This window comes from Anopheles marshallii, chromosome 2, assembly GCF_943734725.1.
Source record: "Anopheles marshallii chromosome 2, idAnoMarsDA_429_01, whole genome shotgun sequence".
Lineage (NCBI taxonomy): Eukaryota > Metazoa > Arthropoda > Insecta > Diptera > Culicidae > Anopheles > Anopheles marshallii.
The window spans coordinates 68,176,438-68,193,602 of record NC_071326.1 but is presented as its reverse complement, the minus strand read 5'-3'; the positions used below and the strand labels follow the sequence as shown (position 1 = coordinate 68,193,602).

Genomic DNA, 17,165 nt, shown 5'->3' with positions numbered 1-17,165 from the left:
CTCGCATCTGCGAAACCCACCTGAAACACACTCTTCGTCTGCGATCGGCAGCTTAGCGCGTTCCACATGTCGAACAGCACAAAGCAGGTGAAGGTCATGGTCGTGTCACGGCTCGTAACGCCCGTCCCGTCGGCCATCTCGCGCTGAAACACCCAGAGCGTACCGAGAATGATAATGCCGGCCGACAGCAGCACATTGATGATGAGCGATTTCGAAATCATCGGCTGTTTCACGTTGCGTGGCTTCTGCTTCAGCACGTCCTGATCCACCGGTTCCACGCCGAGCGACTGGGCCGGTGGCCCATCCATGATGATGTTGATCCACAGAATTTGCATCGCATTTAGCGGATTCGAGATGCCCATTAGCGTGGACAGCGCAATCAGCGAAAGGGCCGCAATCGAGGTACTCAGCTGAAAGCGGACAAAGTTGCGAATATTCCAGAAGATACCTTTGCCTTCCTCAATTGCAGCACTGGAAACAGGAAGGAAAGCACATGTCAATCGGATTATTGGCGTGTTTTCTCGCCGATGGCATGCAACTTACATGATCGTGTGGAAATCGTCATCGACCAGGATCATGTCGGCAGCTTCCTTGCACACATCGGTACCATTTTTGCCCATGGCAATGCCAATGTCCGCGCGCTTGAGCGCCACACCATCGTTAACTCCATCACCCGTCATGCCCACAATGTGGCCATTCTGCTGGAGTGCTTTCACGATCGCCAGCTTGTGTTTGGGAGTCACTCGATAAAATACGCTGACCGTGTTGATGATCTTTTCCAGCTGCATCTCATTCATCTGATCGATATCGTGTCCGGACATTGCCTGCATGTGCACGATGTCTAATCCAATTTTAGAAGCTACGGGTAAAAGGAAATGATTTTCATTACAACGTTTGTTTCTATAAAGAAGGTGTAAAACAGAATCAATGGTTGAAAATGAAATTGGAGGAACAGGAGAGACTCCGACTAACAGGGAAAACCCGCATGCTACGCCCAGTTATTCCAGGTAATGAAAGGTCAGAAGGAAGGAGAGAAAGTTGGGTACACATTCCATGAGTTCTTCTATAAAAGCGAACGTTTGCCGAACGGTAGCACAACAATCGCATATTACCCACCGAACCGAACACACACGATGAAGCTGGTAAGCACTACACACTTTCCGGTCGCAAAGTTGGAACAACTCAAAACTAATTCTGTAACTCCCACCCTTGCTCTTACAGTTATTCGCACTCTGCGCGCTGGGAGCGCTACTCCAAGTGTCGATTGCCACCCACGACATCAACGTACCGGTGCTGGTACCGGTGCCACATATCAAGAAGGTACCGATCGGCATCCCGAAGATTGAACGCACCAAGGGCGAGATCATCAAGCATGTACCGGAAGCGATCATCAAGCGCGTCCCCGTCGAGAAGCACGTGGAGGTGGAAAAGGAGGTCGAGGTCGTAAAGCATGTGCCCGTGACGAAGGAGATCGTCGTCGAGCGTCCGGTAGAGGTTATCCGCGAGGTTCCAATCGAGAAGGTAGTCATCGAAAAGGTGGAGGTACCGTACGAGGTGATCAAGCACGTGGAGAAGATCAAGCACATCCCGGTCGAGAAGCACATCGAGGTGATCAAGGAGGTGGAGGAGATCCGTGAGGTACCGTACAAGCGGTACGTCTTCAACAAGAAGCCGTTCCCGGTGCCGTACAACGAACCAGAAGAGGTGCAGGTACCGTACACCGTCCCAGCGCCGGTAGCACCGGTTGTGGCTGTGGTCGAAGCGGAGGAACCCTCTCTAAAGGACAAGTTTCACAATTTGGCCGGTAACTATTTGCCCGACCCGGTAGGATTTTTCAAGAAAATTGTAAAACATTAAGGGAGATGGTTAATGGAGTGAAGCCTTGGAGTAGTTGTGTGGCACGAAGCTTGAATAAAGATATTTATTGAATCCAATTAAAACAGTTGTATTTTTTATCTGCATAAAATCGACTAAACATTCTAATTTTCTGCATTTCGCATAATATATGAAATTATAATAATAATTAAAATGTGAATATCTGTTTAGTATTCATTACATCGAATCTGACCAAACAAAGCGAATTGTATGTCTTAAGTGGTTTGAGATAGAAGGAAAAGTGTGATGCTCAAATGAATATTTGAACAATAAAGAAATAAATAAAAGTAAATAAAAATTCGAAATTGATGTTTTATTGTTGCAGTTATGGGCATACTTTGACACATTTCGTACGACGTCTGCCACTAAATTTCGAAAAAAGAATCATTCCAGCAACGAACTTGTGGTCACAATTAAAACATTCTGTTGGGAATATGTGATTCATTGAAAGGTTCTAGAGTCTACATAACTCGAGTAGCTTTACGTTGTCCTTTTTGGTACCACTGCTAATGAGGACTTAATGAGAATAGGTTAGACCTAGTCGGACTTTTGATGGATCTGGGCGGTCAACTGAAGGGCAACTTCATGTCAACTGATGTACGCTTCTGAGGATAATTTTTTGAAATAATCTGTATTTTTGACATATTTGTGACGACTGCAAATGAAACTATAGTAAAATATTATGTGGAAATAGGATTTGTAATGCTTGGTAGCTATTAAGCCAAGAAAAAGGTTCTGTGCTCAAGCGCTACTCGTTAGAACAAATTGTAACCGAAAAGAAAGCTGGCATTCTTACAACTGTGCTTTGTTCAATTGACAGTAATCAAAATTGAAAATATTTCAAAATGTTTGCTTAATCTTCCATTCTTTTGACTAAAATCAGATCGAAGTTAAATAAAGCCTGGCGCACTATGTGCATTTAGATTATTCGATTGAGGTTAGTGGAAGGGGAAAATAATATCCTTTAGCGACGTTTCTTACATTCAAACAGATAGCACAAGTTATTAAAAATCATGTTAAGCGCCCAAAAGAAGATCACTAAGACATTAGACATTCATTTAGGGTTGTATTCGAAGAGTTCCAAAGGAAAAATAGAAAGAAATCGACGACATCAGCGTAGAGACTTCGAAACGAATAAGGGCAAGAATAAGGGTAACGATGAAGGAAGATTCGTCAAAAAATGGACTGACTTTAGACTAGAGCAACTGACACTTATCTTCATAGCAAGGAGAAGATATATAATATATGATTTTAGTAATGACAAATCTGATAAAAGTCCTCGGCACTTCCGAGATGTGATTCATGTGGATCTCTAGCGAGGTAGACCAGATGCGAGATAAAACAAAGTCTTGAGGACGTCCACAAAAAAGTAAACAAAATCTTGAGGAATCTTTCCTAAAAATTGTTTACAATTCTACTTATCCAGTCGCCTGTCTTCAATGTGATGTTCAGAACATAAAGAGTAGTATATTGTTTTGTCTCCTTAACTTAGTTATGTTAAACTACTATCTCAATTCCGATATCATGATATCATCGATATCGGATATCATCCGATAACCGACCCGACCCGAATTTCAACAGGAATGTTCAATCATCAGATATAACAATAAGTTATTGTAAAAAAACTGAAACAATAAGCGACATACTGATCATGAATAAGAGACAGCAATGTAACATACAAGCAAGAGAGAAAGAGAGTGGCAAAACGAATTGAGCAATTCGGAAAGTTTGCATACCAACGGTTAAGTAATGCTGCTAGATTGCAACATTCCTTTTCACATACCGATCATATAACACGAGTGCGACCCTTGGGAAGTGTACCCTTTGCCCTTCCCAAACACCGGCATACGGTCAGGTATAAAAGCGATTGTTCAATGGTACTCTAACGTATTAACAGTTTAACTTCCGACGAAGGCACATCCTATAAGTAAGCAGCTAGCTGGAGAGATTCATAGCCCACATCATGAAACTGGTATGTTAAAATCCGCACACTCGTACCTTCCAATTGAAGTCTTGCAGACATGTAATTAACTTGCTTGAACTACCTTTACAGGTTCTATTCCTCGCCACGGTGGCGGTTCTGAACGCGTCACTGTCCCAGGCAAAGCTGATCAAAGTGGAAGTACCCGTTGCGGTACCAATCCCGGTCCCGGAGATTCAGCACATCGAAAAGCGCGTGTCAACCATTAAAGAGGTGAAAGTGCCGTACATACAGGAGGTACCGGAAGAGCATGTCGTTACCCACGTGAAGGAGGTGCCAGTCGTCAAAGAGGTACCGGTGGTGAACGAAATTACCGTGTACCGTGATGTGGAGGTCGTTAAGGAAGTGCCGGTTGAGAAGATCGTGCACCGACGCGTTGAAGTGCCCGTAGAGGTAGTGCGCGAGGTAGAACTTATACGGGAGGTGCCAGTGATCAAGGAGATTCCACATGTCAAAGTAGTAAAGGTGATCAAGGAAGTCCCGGTCGAGGAAGTAATTGTCAAGGATCTTCCTGTGGCGGAACCCTATCCCGTGAAGGTACCGATCCATGTGCCCGTACCGGTTCAAGCGCACGAGCTACACCTCACAAAGTTCAACAAGTTCTCCCATTTGCACGGTCTTAAAACACTGCTGGGTTAAGCCCAACCGGTGTCAAATCCCTGAGAGGTTCGTCTCTTGCTTCCCAAAATCCTTCGTTCCCTTCATGTACTGTTCATGTCAATAAAAAGAAAACCTAACTTATTCAACCTATAAAAAAAAAATACTTACCGATTGCCATGGCTGTTTCCTGCGAGTCTCCCGTAACCATCTTCACCAGCACTCCACTCGAGCGCAGCATTTCGATCGATTCTCGTACGAGCGGTCTCGGTGGATCAGTAATACCCACCAGTCCCAGGTATACTAGATCCTGTAGCGATGTGCCCCGTGCAATGGCCAGTACACGCAGTCCTTTTCGACCGATTTCGTACGCTTCCTGTAAGAATTCTGCCTCGTTCTGTTTGTTCAAAGCGATCGGTTGGCCACCGTACCAGAACTTTGTACACTGGGGCAACACCATCTCGATCGCACCCTTCACGAAGAAGATCTCCTCCTTCGTGTTAGCGTACTTTGGCACCGCCTTCACGGCCATCATCTTCTGTTCCGAGCTAAACGGGTACTCTTGAATGCGCAGAAAATTGTCGGCTGCCGAATACTGCCCGTTCTTCATAGCCGCCGCCAGCAGGGCACCTTCGGTCGGCTGTCCGAGCAGTGTGTCATTTTGGATGATCGCATTATTGCAAACGACGCCCGCTTCTAGCAGCTGGTTTATGCTGGTTTTCGCATTGTCCATACTGTTGCAATCACGGATGTGAATTTCACCGTTGTCATTGTACCCAGCGCCGGTCACGTCGGCCATATAACCGTCGGACGTAATGATGACGGTGACCGTCATTTCGTTCTTTGTGATCGTACCAGTTTTGTCTGAGCAGATGACGGTAACGCAGCCGAGTGTTTCGACTGTTGGCAGTTTCTTTACGATGCAATGACGTTTGGCCATGCGCATGACTCCGAGTGCTAGCGTAACAGTCACCACAATTGGGAGACCTAAAATAAAGAGCATAATCGAAAAAAAAAAATATTGAACCAAAATGACAATTAACATATTCTTTTTAATCGTCGAAAAATTATGAAAACTTCTTATTAATGAATTGGTTTGTTACAATATTCATAAAAGCAAAAATGAGCCTATTAAGTAATCTATTGCATACATTTGGGCGGTTTTAAAACTACGTTTATTTGATTTTTTTTAGGCCAGTTTGGACGATACAAAAAAAACATTTGTTGGCAAAAAAATTTGCTATGAAAATTTGTTTCTTCCATAAACACCCACGACAGAAAAAGGAACTTCAACTCGTAATCTGGCAGCTTGCCAACATTATTCCATGAGTCATCGACTTCATTTCGAGCGTAACATTGAAATTATTTCTTATTCCGGTTTGATTTATTGTAATGCCGGAAGGGGAGTTGAGGAAAAGAAACACGACCATAACTAATACGCTACTCTACTACCCTTGACGCTAGTTGGCGAACGTAAGCAGTAATTCGTTTGTACCATTTATCACTGGCCAAAATAGCAGCGATATTAGTGTGGGATGTTTGGTAGTGATGCTTGTCGCGTGATTGTACTACGATGCTGCGAAGAAACTTCACTTTCGTGACTTACCTTCCGGGATGGCGGCCACGGCCAAGCTGACGCTGATGGTGAACATTTCCACCAACGGTTTGGCCTGAATCCAGCCGAGCAGCATTATGGCGCCGATGATGCAAAAGGAGTAGAAGCTTAGCTGGGCACCGAGAATGTCCATCGATTTTTGCATCGGCGTTTTTGGCGCTTCCTCTGCTTGCATCATTTTAAAGACTTCGCCGAACTCGCTGTTTTCGGCCGTGCTAACTACGATACCCTGTGAAGAGGGAAACAAAAAGACATTTCAATCATCGACGATATACTTTTCATGGTAAGCGTGTCGTACCTTTCCATTACCACACCTAACTAGCGTGCCCATGAAGGCAATGTTCTTCATGCTGGCATGATTCTTGGTGTTGTTGGCGTTCAGTACCACCTCGACGCTTTTGCGCGCCGGCTCCGTTTCGCCTGTGAAGCTCGACTCATCGATCGACAGATCGAACGCTTCGAAGATTCGTATATCGGCCGGTACGCGGTCGCCCACGTTGAGGTACACGATATCACCTGGTACGAGATTTCTAGCCAGAAACGTTTCTAGTCGTCCTTCTCGTAAGCTGAATAATTAAAGAGAAATTCAGAGACATTGAGATTTTGCACGGCATAAATGTGTTGTTGAATCCTCACCAGTGACATTCGGGAGGGACCAGCTTTTTGAGCTCCTCCAGACTCTTCTCCGAGCGATACTCTTGAATGAACGCAACCGTTACGACGATAATGATCGCAATGGTGATACTGATCGCATCATCAAACTGTCTCATACAGGCACTCACGAGGGCGGAACCTGCAAAACAAAAGGAGAAAACGAAAAATCATAAATAAACTCGTTTCATTCCGTTTCGTGGTGATTTCATCTCTTACCCAGCAGTAGAAGGATCAGTGGATTTTTAAACTGCTGGACATACTTCATCCAGGGTGGCTCATCGTCCAGTGCGTTCAGTTCATTGTAGCCGACGATCTTGGAGCGACTGTTCGCCTCCGACCATCGGAGCCCGGTTCGGACATCGACCCGTAGGCGGGCAGCAACCTCCTGTGCCGAGTAGGCCGACGATTCGGCCGTCGACAGGAGCATTTCCTTATCCGCGTCCGTGTCGTTTGTGGTATCTCCACCGCCTCCGCCACCACCACCACCGCCTCCGGTGTCTATAGCACCGCTCTGTGAAGCAAAAAATGCAATGGCATAGAATTAGTAAATGGTGCGTTATGAGATTGATACTGCATTAGTAAAGGAATATTAAATATAAAAACCGTGCCGGACGGGAGAAAGCGAAACGGGGGAGAAAGTTGAAACAACCTCTACAAACTCTGCGTATAAATTTGAACTATTCGTGAGTTATCAGGGATTTAAAAGTGGAACGGCACTGTTAGGTAAAATGTTAAGAGCTTTCATCAATCAATCCAAATCAAACAGCGGAGGAAACACGCAAATAGCAACAATCGGCATAACAATTTCCTTTTATTGGATGTGCAAGTTAGTATTGACACGTACAATAACATGATAATTTTTATACGATAATGTTTGATTATAATACACTAATTTTGGTTTTCATAGGTCTTCTTAGGATAAGGCGAAACACAAAAGCAGCGGAGATTTTGTAGATTTTAGTCATTATTATCGGTTGCACTTTGCGATAAAATAAAACAAATCCTACCGGCATTTTCTCGTGTCGATCCCTGCTTGACGAAACAGTTGCTGCTGTTACAACGACACGCAAGTATGTAAAAATTTAGCTGTGTAAATTTGAAACCGAGATCTATTGCTAATCTGATATTTTTTTGCATGCGGATTGCATACTTTTAGGCAATGTCCTGCCTTTCACTAATTTTAATGATTTTTTGTCATATTTCTCAAATTAAGACACGCTTATCATCACTTATTAACTTAAAACGATTAATAAAAGCTTTTCATGAATTCTTTTGATCAAAAGCGATTAAAAGTTCGTACTGGAACATTCAACTAGTCGTCGGGGGAAGTGATTGAAGCGAGCAAAAAATGTGTGTTTTTTGTTATAAATAAAACAGCCATAGACTTCTTCAGATGTTGTCAAGCCTAATAAGAATGTTGCCGTACACTTGGGCGAATTATGAACTCAACTTTGTAGCCATATAAGTTTCCACTCAACTCACCCTACGAAGTGCATCATAGCAAAAAAAAACTTTCCTGCACAAAACTTTCACCGCTATCTGCAGCGTACATGTTACACATGGGAGGAAGATCATGAAACGACGACATGTTTTGTCTCCCCATGGGTATCACACACACACTTTTCTACTTGCTTTCGGAGTTCTGTCACGGTAGTGATAAATTTTGCATATTTTTGTGCCAGGCAGGCGCGGGCAAAACAATCTTTCGTCGGTTTCAGCAGACGTTACCAGCGTAAGTGCGTGATGCGGAACGAACTGTAGTTGCAGGGAAAGAAGTTAATAAAATATATTCCACAGAAAGGTGTGCGACAAATGTTGCCTCTTTTTCCTGTTTCTTTTATTCGATGAAGGGTTTTCTTCAACTCATCCACGGTGAAGGATATATATATTACATTTAGCAGCACTGCAATTTGCTGTAAAATATGCATCCTAACGATCGCGCTCAGGGCGAGGCGAAGATGATGGATGAGTCAAATGCATGCGTTATGATAGCATGATAAAACGGGCTGTTATACATCCATTATGAAAATTAGATACGTTCTTGTCAACGTGATGAAGTAAATTTTAATAACTGCTTTCATATAGTGTCGTAGACAAATTTTGTCACATTGGAAACTTAATTTAACACCGATTGCCAAGGAAATAGTTTCCTTGCAAATGTAGTCGTGCTTTGTATGGCCGCTTGCGTACACTCTCTAAACAAATGTTTGCTTTCCCTTTAATGAATGCCAGATACATTCGCTTCGCTGTACCAGGTGTGCGTGAAGATACCAATGACGGCCACGATGAGCACAAGCTGCTGTAACAGTACGTCATTCGCAAACACGGCAGGAGCTTAAGGATTCCAGAAAATATAAATTGGCCCACGTCATTACGGTGGTTGGTGGTACACTCGGGGCTCGGTAAAATGCTGCGTGTCCTGGCTGTTGCTAATGAGCGGTACGATTCCTACGCAAGGAGTTTGACTCCTTTTTGTAGTTGAGCAGGTTAAACACGGAGGTGAAAATAGAAATTATATAAATGTGTCCAATTACTACTGTCTTATAAAGCAGCAGGATGTATCGTGCTTGATGGATTAAATTCTAAGAGCGTTGGAAGGGAACCGTTCCTTCATTAGAGCGGAGAAGACTTGCAACCGAAAGTGTGTGAGTATTGTTTTCTCTCTGAATTAAGGTTACTTTAAAACAATTACTGAGTTTTAGGGAAATACTTTAATAATTTTCCTTTGTTAAAATACATAGGAAACAGTGTTTTCAACATCTCCTCCTTTGTTTACAAGGTAGAATAGCCCTTTTCCGTTCCGTATTATAACGTAAAGCTGTCTTTATTCTTTCGGTTACGGCTCTTAATCGTTCAATCGAGTACCTCGTTCGTATAAGACGAATTAATTCGCATGCTTTCGCACTTCACAAACGTTCTTTTACCGCAATCGGTAATCGAATAATGGCGTTATGAGATCGTTTCCATCCATCACCCGTCGTCGCGTGTCAAACGCACGGGCCGGACACCGTTGGGCCCCCCTCCCCCTACCAGGAGCCGTTCCGCGAAAGTAATGTTCAATTTGCATACCGCTTCCCGCGAGGTACGGTGAGATTTCCCAAGTGGAAGCTTGAGCACCTTGATTGGAAAAAGCCGAACGGCGAGGTAGGTCCCTTTTGTAACGCGCGTTGTTTTAGTTTTGTTCGTTTCGTTTATTTTTTGCACTTCATTTTACATCTTTCGCTATGGACCATAGCGTAAGGCTGATTGCGGATTTGCAAGCACACTAGCGACACTAGTAGATGGATGCCCATTTTTCAATCACGATTGAACTACCAGGCGCCTCCATTGTCTGGTTCAGTTGCAATTGCATCAACAGGCTTCCCTTTTGTGGCATATTTCTTACTACAGAAAAAAACCTCCATCCATCTATCAGACCACTCTTCAAGCGGACGGAAAAAGCCGATCCACCGTCAGGTTTCGTTACCGCGGATTATTTATATGGGTTGTTTTTATTTTCTTTAATTTTCCAAACCGATAATCTTATTTTTTTCCCCGCGGAAAATAAACGCACACAACACCAACCACTCTGGAATGGGATCAGCTTCACAGGCTGAGGCCCACACGCACGCAGGGCTAGCGGTGGTTGTGGTAATGAAATTTTTATAATTTAATCCACACCATCATGCTTTTCCTATCGTCGGGACTGCTCGCTTTTGGGGCGAGCATAACAGCGCGCGACCGTGGGTTGTGTTGTGTTCGGTTCCATAGATGTCCACAGTGCCCGCATAAAGCTCACAACCTGTTCTCATGGCATCGGAAGCGATAACGATGCTTTTTCCACTACAGAGCAAAAGGAAGCTAATGACTTGCCGGGGCGACTACATACAGAGTGGCGCCAGGACACAAAAGAATCCTTTATACGGGACGACTTCAACTGGGTGCCGGAGGAGGAAGGGCGGGAGGGATTAGCGATACGTACGGACCAGAGTAAAATTTGAAGTTGAAAGAGTACTGAACTTTACCCACTAGCTTAAGGCCGGCGCGAAGGAGACAAACAGTATCTGAGAGAGGTACACTTTTAATTAGTATGTATGTGTACTACTTGCACCGACCGACCTGAAAACGGACTTGCAATCGTGCCAATCGTGCCAGTGGCTTACGGAATGGAAATAGAGTTCCTGGCAAGGAGGGATATATATTTTTGGCGATGATGAAGAATAATTTTGTCCGGAACCCAAAAGCATAACTTTTCACAGGAAGTCGACCAAAGCGACCCGTTCGGACGTTTCGAGCACGGTGAGAAGTTCTTCATTTTCACCGAGTGCCCTCAGCTTTTCCAGCCGACCGAACAACAGCACCCTTATTTTAAGGGGGTGAAACTTGTGAAACCAGAACCAGAAGGTTTGGCGAGTAAATGAATTAAAGCTGCTCCGCTGCAGTGCTTGCTGGTGACGTGACCAGGATTGGTGAACTTTCCATGGAGGGTGATGGCCCGGAGGGCGCAGCCCCGAATACGTCATGACCTGGAGGTGTTGGTGTGAAAATGTTGGCCTGATTGTTGTTGTGCTGCCAGTTTCTTTTCATTCCGTCCCATTCCTGTTTCAGTCTTGTTAGTTCGTTTGCATAATTGATAAACTGAACTGTGTCCGCCCCGTGTGAAGTGAATGTTTTTCGGGGTGAATAAGTTTCTGCAAAACATCACCGGAAGGATGGTACCGTGTGGGCTATGAGATAAATTTTTCCCAGTAGGACGAAGTGAGTGGTGGTCCGGTTCTTATTTGACCAGCAATTAGAAGAAAGAGAATTCATTGGGGCGAATTGTGATGGGACAGTGTGCTCCGTTGAAGTAGAATTTTACTATTCACGCAACAATAAAAAATATGAACGATGTGTTAAAGTTATTCTATAAATAAAACTTGCTTAAGAAAAAAAAGCTTATCCTCAGTTCAGTGCTCCTTCAACAGGTGCAGATGCATTAAAATCGTCTGTAGAGACGACGCGCAATTTATGGCTTTCGTGGTTTGCGCCTGACAACAAAAGAAGAGAGCATAAAAATCGTATAAACTTCAGGCGCACACTCACTCACGGCGTATTAGCACTTTATTTCAAGCGAATTTGGAAAAAAGCACACAAAACTAGTGGAATGATAAATGACAAATGTTTACCAGTGGCAGGCGGTCACAGCTGACGGGTTCTGGTACGACGAACTTTACCAATCATGCCAATTGGACTAAAGATTCGTGACAATGCAAATTTGTAGACGGAGGTGATTGGGAAAATCAGCTTTGGGTCCGATTTAAGTGCATGGAAAATTATATCCCTTTCCCAATTGGATAAGCTGTAGCTAATCTTGTGGGATTATTAATTCATATTAATCTTCAGTGATGCTTGATTCCAATAATGAGTTGACTCTCAAGAAAAAACAAAGATTCCTCAAAGATTCTTGAATTCCCGTCGATTCGATCGATCCACGAAAAACGATTTATAAATCTTTCACTATTCTTAAATCTGCAAGGAGTCATGAATCTTCGAGATAAAGATTCAGAGTAACTCATTCAGTTCAAAGACTCCTTCAGAGTCATGAAAGTCAGCCAGAATCACTCAATAATAATTTTAATCACTTTCATAGTTATTTTATTATGTCTGGATTAATAATTCCATCGACTATAAACGATAATAGTATTTTTTTTTAATATTTTAAAATACTTCAATCACAATAACACAATTAACAATACGTACTATTTATTGTTTTGACATTTTTAAACTGTCAAAATATAGTAAACAGATCCTAGTGGCGCCATCTGTTGGGAAACGGTTTAAGTTTTCATTGTAGTTGTACTGTACTTAATTGTAGTTGTAGTGTCTGTCTGTGTTGTAGTTGTGCTGTCTTAAAATAAATTTTAAGAAATTCTCATACACTTACTGTAAGGTTTTTATCACAAACCCGTAGAAACAAAAAGCACAGTGAAAAAACTGTAGATAAAATTCTGTGCACGTTGTTGCTCCTGGAATCGGGCGTCATACACAAATCCGTTCGCACGTTTGCGGTCAAGGACTTATACTACCAGCCGGTCGGAATGGGATTTGCAGATAGGAGCGAACGATACGTTCCTGCCGGTGTACAGGATGGAAAACTCCGACGACCGTCCAACCGAAACGGGTTCCTCTTGTCGCTACCCCTCTAATTACGGCACAGGACGACTCACGCAAACAGCTTTCGCAAACACACGGTTTTTCTTGCTCTCCCCGAAACCCATTTTCCAGCGGGTTGTTTGCGTTCGCTTCCGAGTGTTACCCCAGTGCTTGTCCCCTACCAAATCGACACCATAGCCCCCTTTTACCGTTCGTAGAAGCTACGAGAAGGGGTTGCGCTAGCTTAAGTGGTCACGGGAAAACAATTCTCACCCGTTAACGGTGTCGGTCCCGGATGGTCGGCGGAAAATCTCTCGCACCGAAAAAGGACAAAGTTTTATCTTGCCGGCCGGTCGACAAAATAGGTGTGACCGCAGCAGTTATTTTCCCGTTCATTTTCAACATCCATTTTCTTCACTGGCGTGCTGCGTTGTGTTGTGTTGCGTTTGGACTTGTCTGGTGGGTTGAGCTACTTTTCCGACTCATTTGTGTACCGGATGGATCCGCGGTATGCTACGGTGTTCCGGTTCGGTTTCGAGGACTGCTTTTCGAAGCTTCTATTTGATTGTGGTCCTATGCAAACTTTCCACCAACACCATCGTCTGCCTGGCGAGATCATTTTTGTGAGTGGCACAACAACAGAGTTGCCTCAAACAGGAACGGATAGACAAGATTAGATGATTCGAATGTAAATCCTGCCAGGCTCGAAATATAAACTGTGCGGGAGGAAACCGGCCCAGCATAAAATCAGCATAAATTAATAACCTAAACTAAACTTCTTATTATATTTTTATCTTATTACTAAACAAAGCAGTATATATTATTTTCCATTTAAAGTACACTACTGCAGGAATGACAGTATAGTGGCGGTAGTAGTGAAGACAGAATAAGGTTAATCTTCCCTGAAACACGTCCGCTAGCAGACAATATCGAAAACGCAAAAGTCACGCAATTATCATAATTTACGGAGCTGGTTATTCCGAGCAAAAAGCTTCCTCGAAATTAATTTGTGTTTATGTGTGCGTCTTTTTTTGCTAGCAGACTAAGAAAATTAAATTCACATCCGTTGTAGTATAGAGTGACTTAACTAGACGACGGAAAAAGGATAGATGGAAACAATTATGCTTTCCCGAGAAGGAGGGTAGAGTAGGCGCAGGATTTTTCCACACCAACTCCCTTTATTCAGTTTAAACACGAAGAGATATTCGATTTTCAGTTGCATTTCCGATGAAGCAAAGCGAAAAACATGCAAAACCGGGAAAGCTAACCTTTGAAATACCCGCCGACAACAGTTGACGGCTACTGGACATAGTAAAGCGTTGCAGCTATGGAAAGGATTGGCAGAGAAACAAACAATTGTTGAAGGTGATAAATAAAAAAACAACACAACATTAAAGTCTGCAGTACAGATGTCTCGGTGGGGTCGGAAAGAAACAATACATTAAAAAATCTTGTTTCAACCGTGTGCTGGAGAGAGAGTTACTTCCACTGACAAAAAAACAACAACATGGATACATCCTCGTTAAGGGCGGAATTGCTTTCACGAGGGGTGGAAGAATTGTTTTAGCAACTTGCTTTTTTGGTTGTTAAGCTTACTTTCTTGTGTGTTTATGTCTCTTTCTCTCTCAACTTTTCTCCCCCACCTCCCACCAACAGTGACATGAAAAAGCGCAAATCCAATTTATGTTTTCGATTCCGGGCTGGGGTTGCTTTTGCTGGGCAGCTTTCCTAGCAGTAGAAAAGTTTTTCTTTTCCCCGTTTCCTGCGGGATGGATAGCTTTTCACGAGCAAATAAGCATTGCTAATGCTGCTGACTTTTTTACTTGCTCGAAGATTTTTCCATCCTTGTTTGCTTCGTTTTTGCAACAATAGGGTTCCACAGTAAGTTTTGTTGCTTTTCTGCCATTTGGTTTGGTTTGGTTGTGTGAAAAATGATTTGAACGGTATCGTACTACGGGTTCCGTTTAATCATTCTGTCTGAGCACCAATAAACGTTTCGGCGCCCCTTTTGCCGTAACGTCACGTCCTGTTGCATATCTTTAGGCGCTTGTTTTCTGCCATTAGGGAGGGCTTCTTTTGTTGTGGCCCGTCCATAATGGTGCGGGTGATGATTTTCTCCTATTACGCTTTGTCGGATACAAGCAACAATAGAGTTGCTGATGATGAGGTTAGATGTATTTAAAAAAAATATAGAAATAGAATACAACAACTTGCAGTGGAAAATAAAGCAAAGAAGTGGGTTTTTTTTAAACAATTGAATCCCATTCCCTACTTAGTTTCAATGATTTTATTGTTTAAAGTGCAATTAAAATACTAACATTAGATACACCGGACGCGATAAAAGAGGGCAAACACATTTTAAACAGCCAAAGCCAAATTATTTATGTACAAATTAATCTTTAGCACCATTTATTTCCACACGTTTTGCGATTTCCATCCATCATTCCAACCTCAACCAACATCTGCAAATGAAAAGCTGTCCTTGCGCAAATGCACCTTGCGCTCCCCAAACTCTGTTGATGCCGTGAACCAGCGAAGAAAGAAAATTTCCCTTCGCAGCTGATCCCGAGCTGATGGATGTCTTGCACTTGTTTTTACGTCGTTTACAGACGGAAGACGTTTTTTTTTTCTTCTCGTACTTCTACCATCAGTGCCAGCATTGAGGTGATGGTATTGTTTCATGGCAGTAAGGACTGTTTGCCAGCTCGTTAACCGCTGCTTGTGCTAATGGCGTCAAGGCACCGGGCAGAAAGCCACTAGCTTCGAGAAACGCGAGATAAAGGATTAAATTTGCCCGAAGTGAACAGAAGCAACAACAGCATAGCAAAAAAATACCCAAACGCGCAGAAAACTAAGCTGACTTTAAATGGTAAGGATAATAGGTAAGGCGCAAAAAATGAAAATGTAATAAAAACCAGTCTGCCGGGAATTAAGGGGAATGTGTTACAAAAAAAAAAAAATTGCAATAGAGATTAAGCGAATGTAGCCGATTCCCATTTTCTGCCAACTTGATCCTCCCGTAGCGGCGAAGCGACAGTAATGAAAGTGCACTAATTGCAGTTGTGGTTACTAAATTAAATGAAACCCTGCAAGGGTTCCTACAGGGGCAAGAAAATTGGTTGATGATTGCAAATGCACTTTTGTGAGTTCATTCCAGTTTAAGCAGCATGAATGCAAAATTTAAACGTTTATTGCAATGTCGTGAACTCTTCTATCCCGTTTAAAAAGGTTTCCGTATTCCAAACGGAACCGAGAACTGTTAGTAATGGTTGGTAATTAAAATATATTTCCTAAAGTAGTACTAATCCTGGCTGATATGACCATTATGAACCAGAAAATATCTTATGTTAGTAATTTACATACTGTCTATGGGTTTAATTGAGCATGCAACTCAATTTATATGGTTGTCGATATGGTTGTTTTAATTATCGCTTCATAATATTATTTTTTACATTATCATCTTTGCTCAGGAACTCACAAGCATAGGTTTATTTTGCGCCCTCTATCGGATTTTCTGAATTGTTCGTAGTTGTTGCAAGTGGGTAAAAAAAGTTGATCTCTTCATTATTTAATTTTATGCTAAAAGCATTAGCACACGGAAACAACATAACAGAAATTTTGCTGTATTTCCTTCAACATTCTTATACAAAGTTCGATAAAAAAAGATTCCCCTCCAACAGCGCCCTCTATCGGATTGCCTTAACAATTACTAACAGTGCCTACGAATGAATTAGTTTTGTTAACCATTTTGACAACAATTTTATAAAGCTGTGTAAGAAATTTTAGATCTCTTCCTCTCTAACAATTTCCATTCGTTTAAGAAATTGTTATTACTTAAATAAACTATAACTGTATGCAACATCAGGTTTCAGAAATAACTTAGGGTAGATTGTTTAATTTACTCTACATGCACAAATTCAACCCAGCTTTTCAGCATTACATTTTCATTGCTGTCATAATTTCACACACGATTTACAGCGCAAACGAAGCACGGTAAGTCGATAAAGGCACTCTACACTCGCGTAAAATGAACGCGCTTCCCGACGCCGTGGTGTGCTCCAAAATGAAACACAAAGCGCCACAACGACTAAGAACGGAAGGAAAAAGGAGCGAGACTTTCCCTCGGATGGGTTGGTGGGGAAAAAAACCCCACGTGATGCTTTTTCCGCTAGATAATCTTCCAGAAATATGAGTGTACGACTTCCGCCGGCGCATTAGTTTGTAGTACCTAGGTCAGGAGCTGAACTGTACCAAAGCTCCCCGGGCAAGGTTTGCCATAAGCATAGCGCACCAACACAAAAAATAAAAGCCGGAATGCGAATGTCCCCA

At 42.7% G+C, this 17,165-nt stretch overlaps 3 protein-coding genes across 3 annotated transcripts in view; 2 read left to right on the top strand and 1 right to left on the bottom strand.

Moving 5' to 3' along the window:
• LOC128709411 (calcium-transporting ATPase type 2C member 1) overlaps window positions 1-17,165 on the bottom strand; it is a 52,678-nt gene that overhangs the window by 298 nt on the left and 35,215 nt on the right. The window contains exons 2-8 of the mRNA XM_053804406.1: window positions 6,939-7,233; window positions 6,705-6,861; window positions 6,367-6,634; window positions 6,060-6,297; window positions 4,625-5,440; window positions 544-859; window positions 21-471 (exon numbers count right to left, since the gene is read on the bottom strand). Coding sequence (XP_053660381.1) covers window positions 21-471; window positions 544-859; window positions 4,625-5,440; window positions 6,060-6,297; window positions 6,367-6,634; window positions 6,705-6,861; window positions 6,939-7,233 — 2,541 coding nt within the window. The remainder of the gene's footprint in view (window positions 1-20; window positions 472-543; window positions 860-4,624; window positions 5,441-6,059; window positions 6,298-6,366; window positions 6,635-6,704; window positions 6,862-6,938; window positions 7,234-17,165) is intronic.
• On the top strand, window positions 1,134-1,857 carry LOC128709413 (titin-like). The gene is made up of 2 exons (XM_053804409.1): window positions 1,134-1,142; window positions 1,222-1,857. Exons 1-2 carry the CDS (start codon window positions 1,134-1,136, stop codon window positions 1,855-1,857), a joined length of 645 nt encoding a protein of 214 aa, XP_053660384.1.
• LOC128709414 (mantle protein-like) lies at window positions 3,839-4,495 on the top strand. Its single transcript, XM_053804410.1, has 2 exons — window positions 3,839-3,847; window positions 3,929-4,495. Exons 1-2 carry the CDS (start codon window positions 3,839-3,841, stop codon window positions 4,493-4,495), a joined length of 576 nt encoding a protein of 191 aa, XP_053660385.1.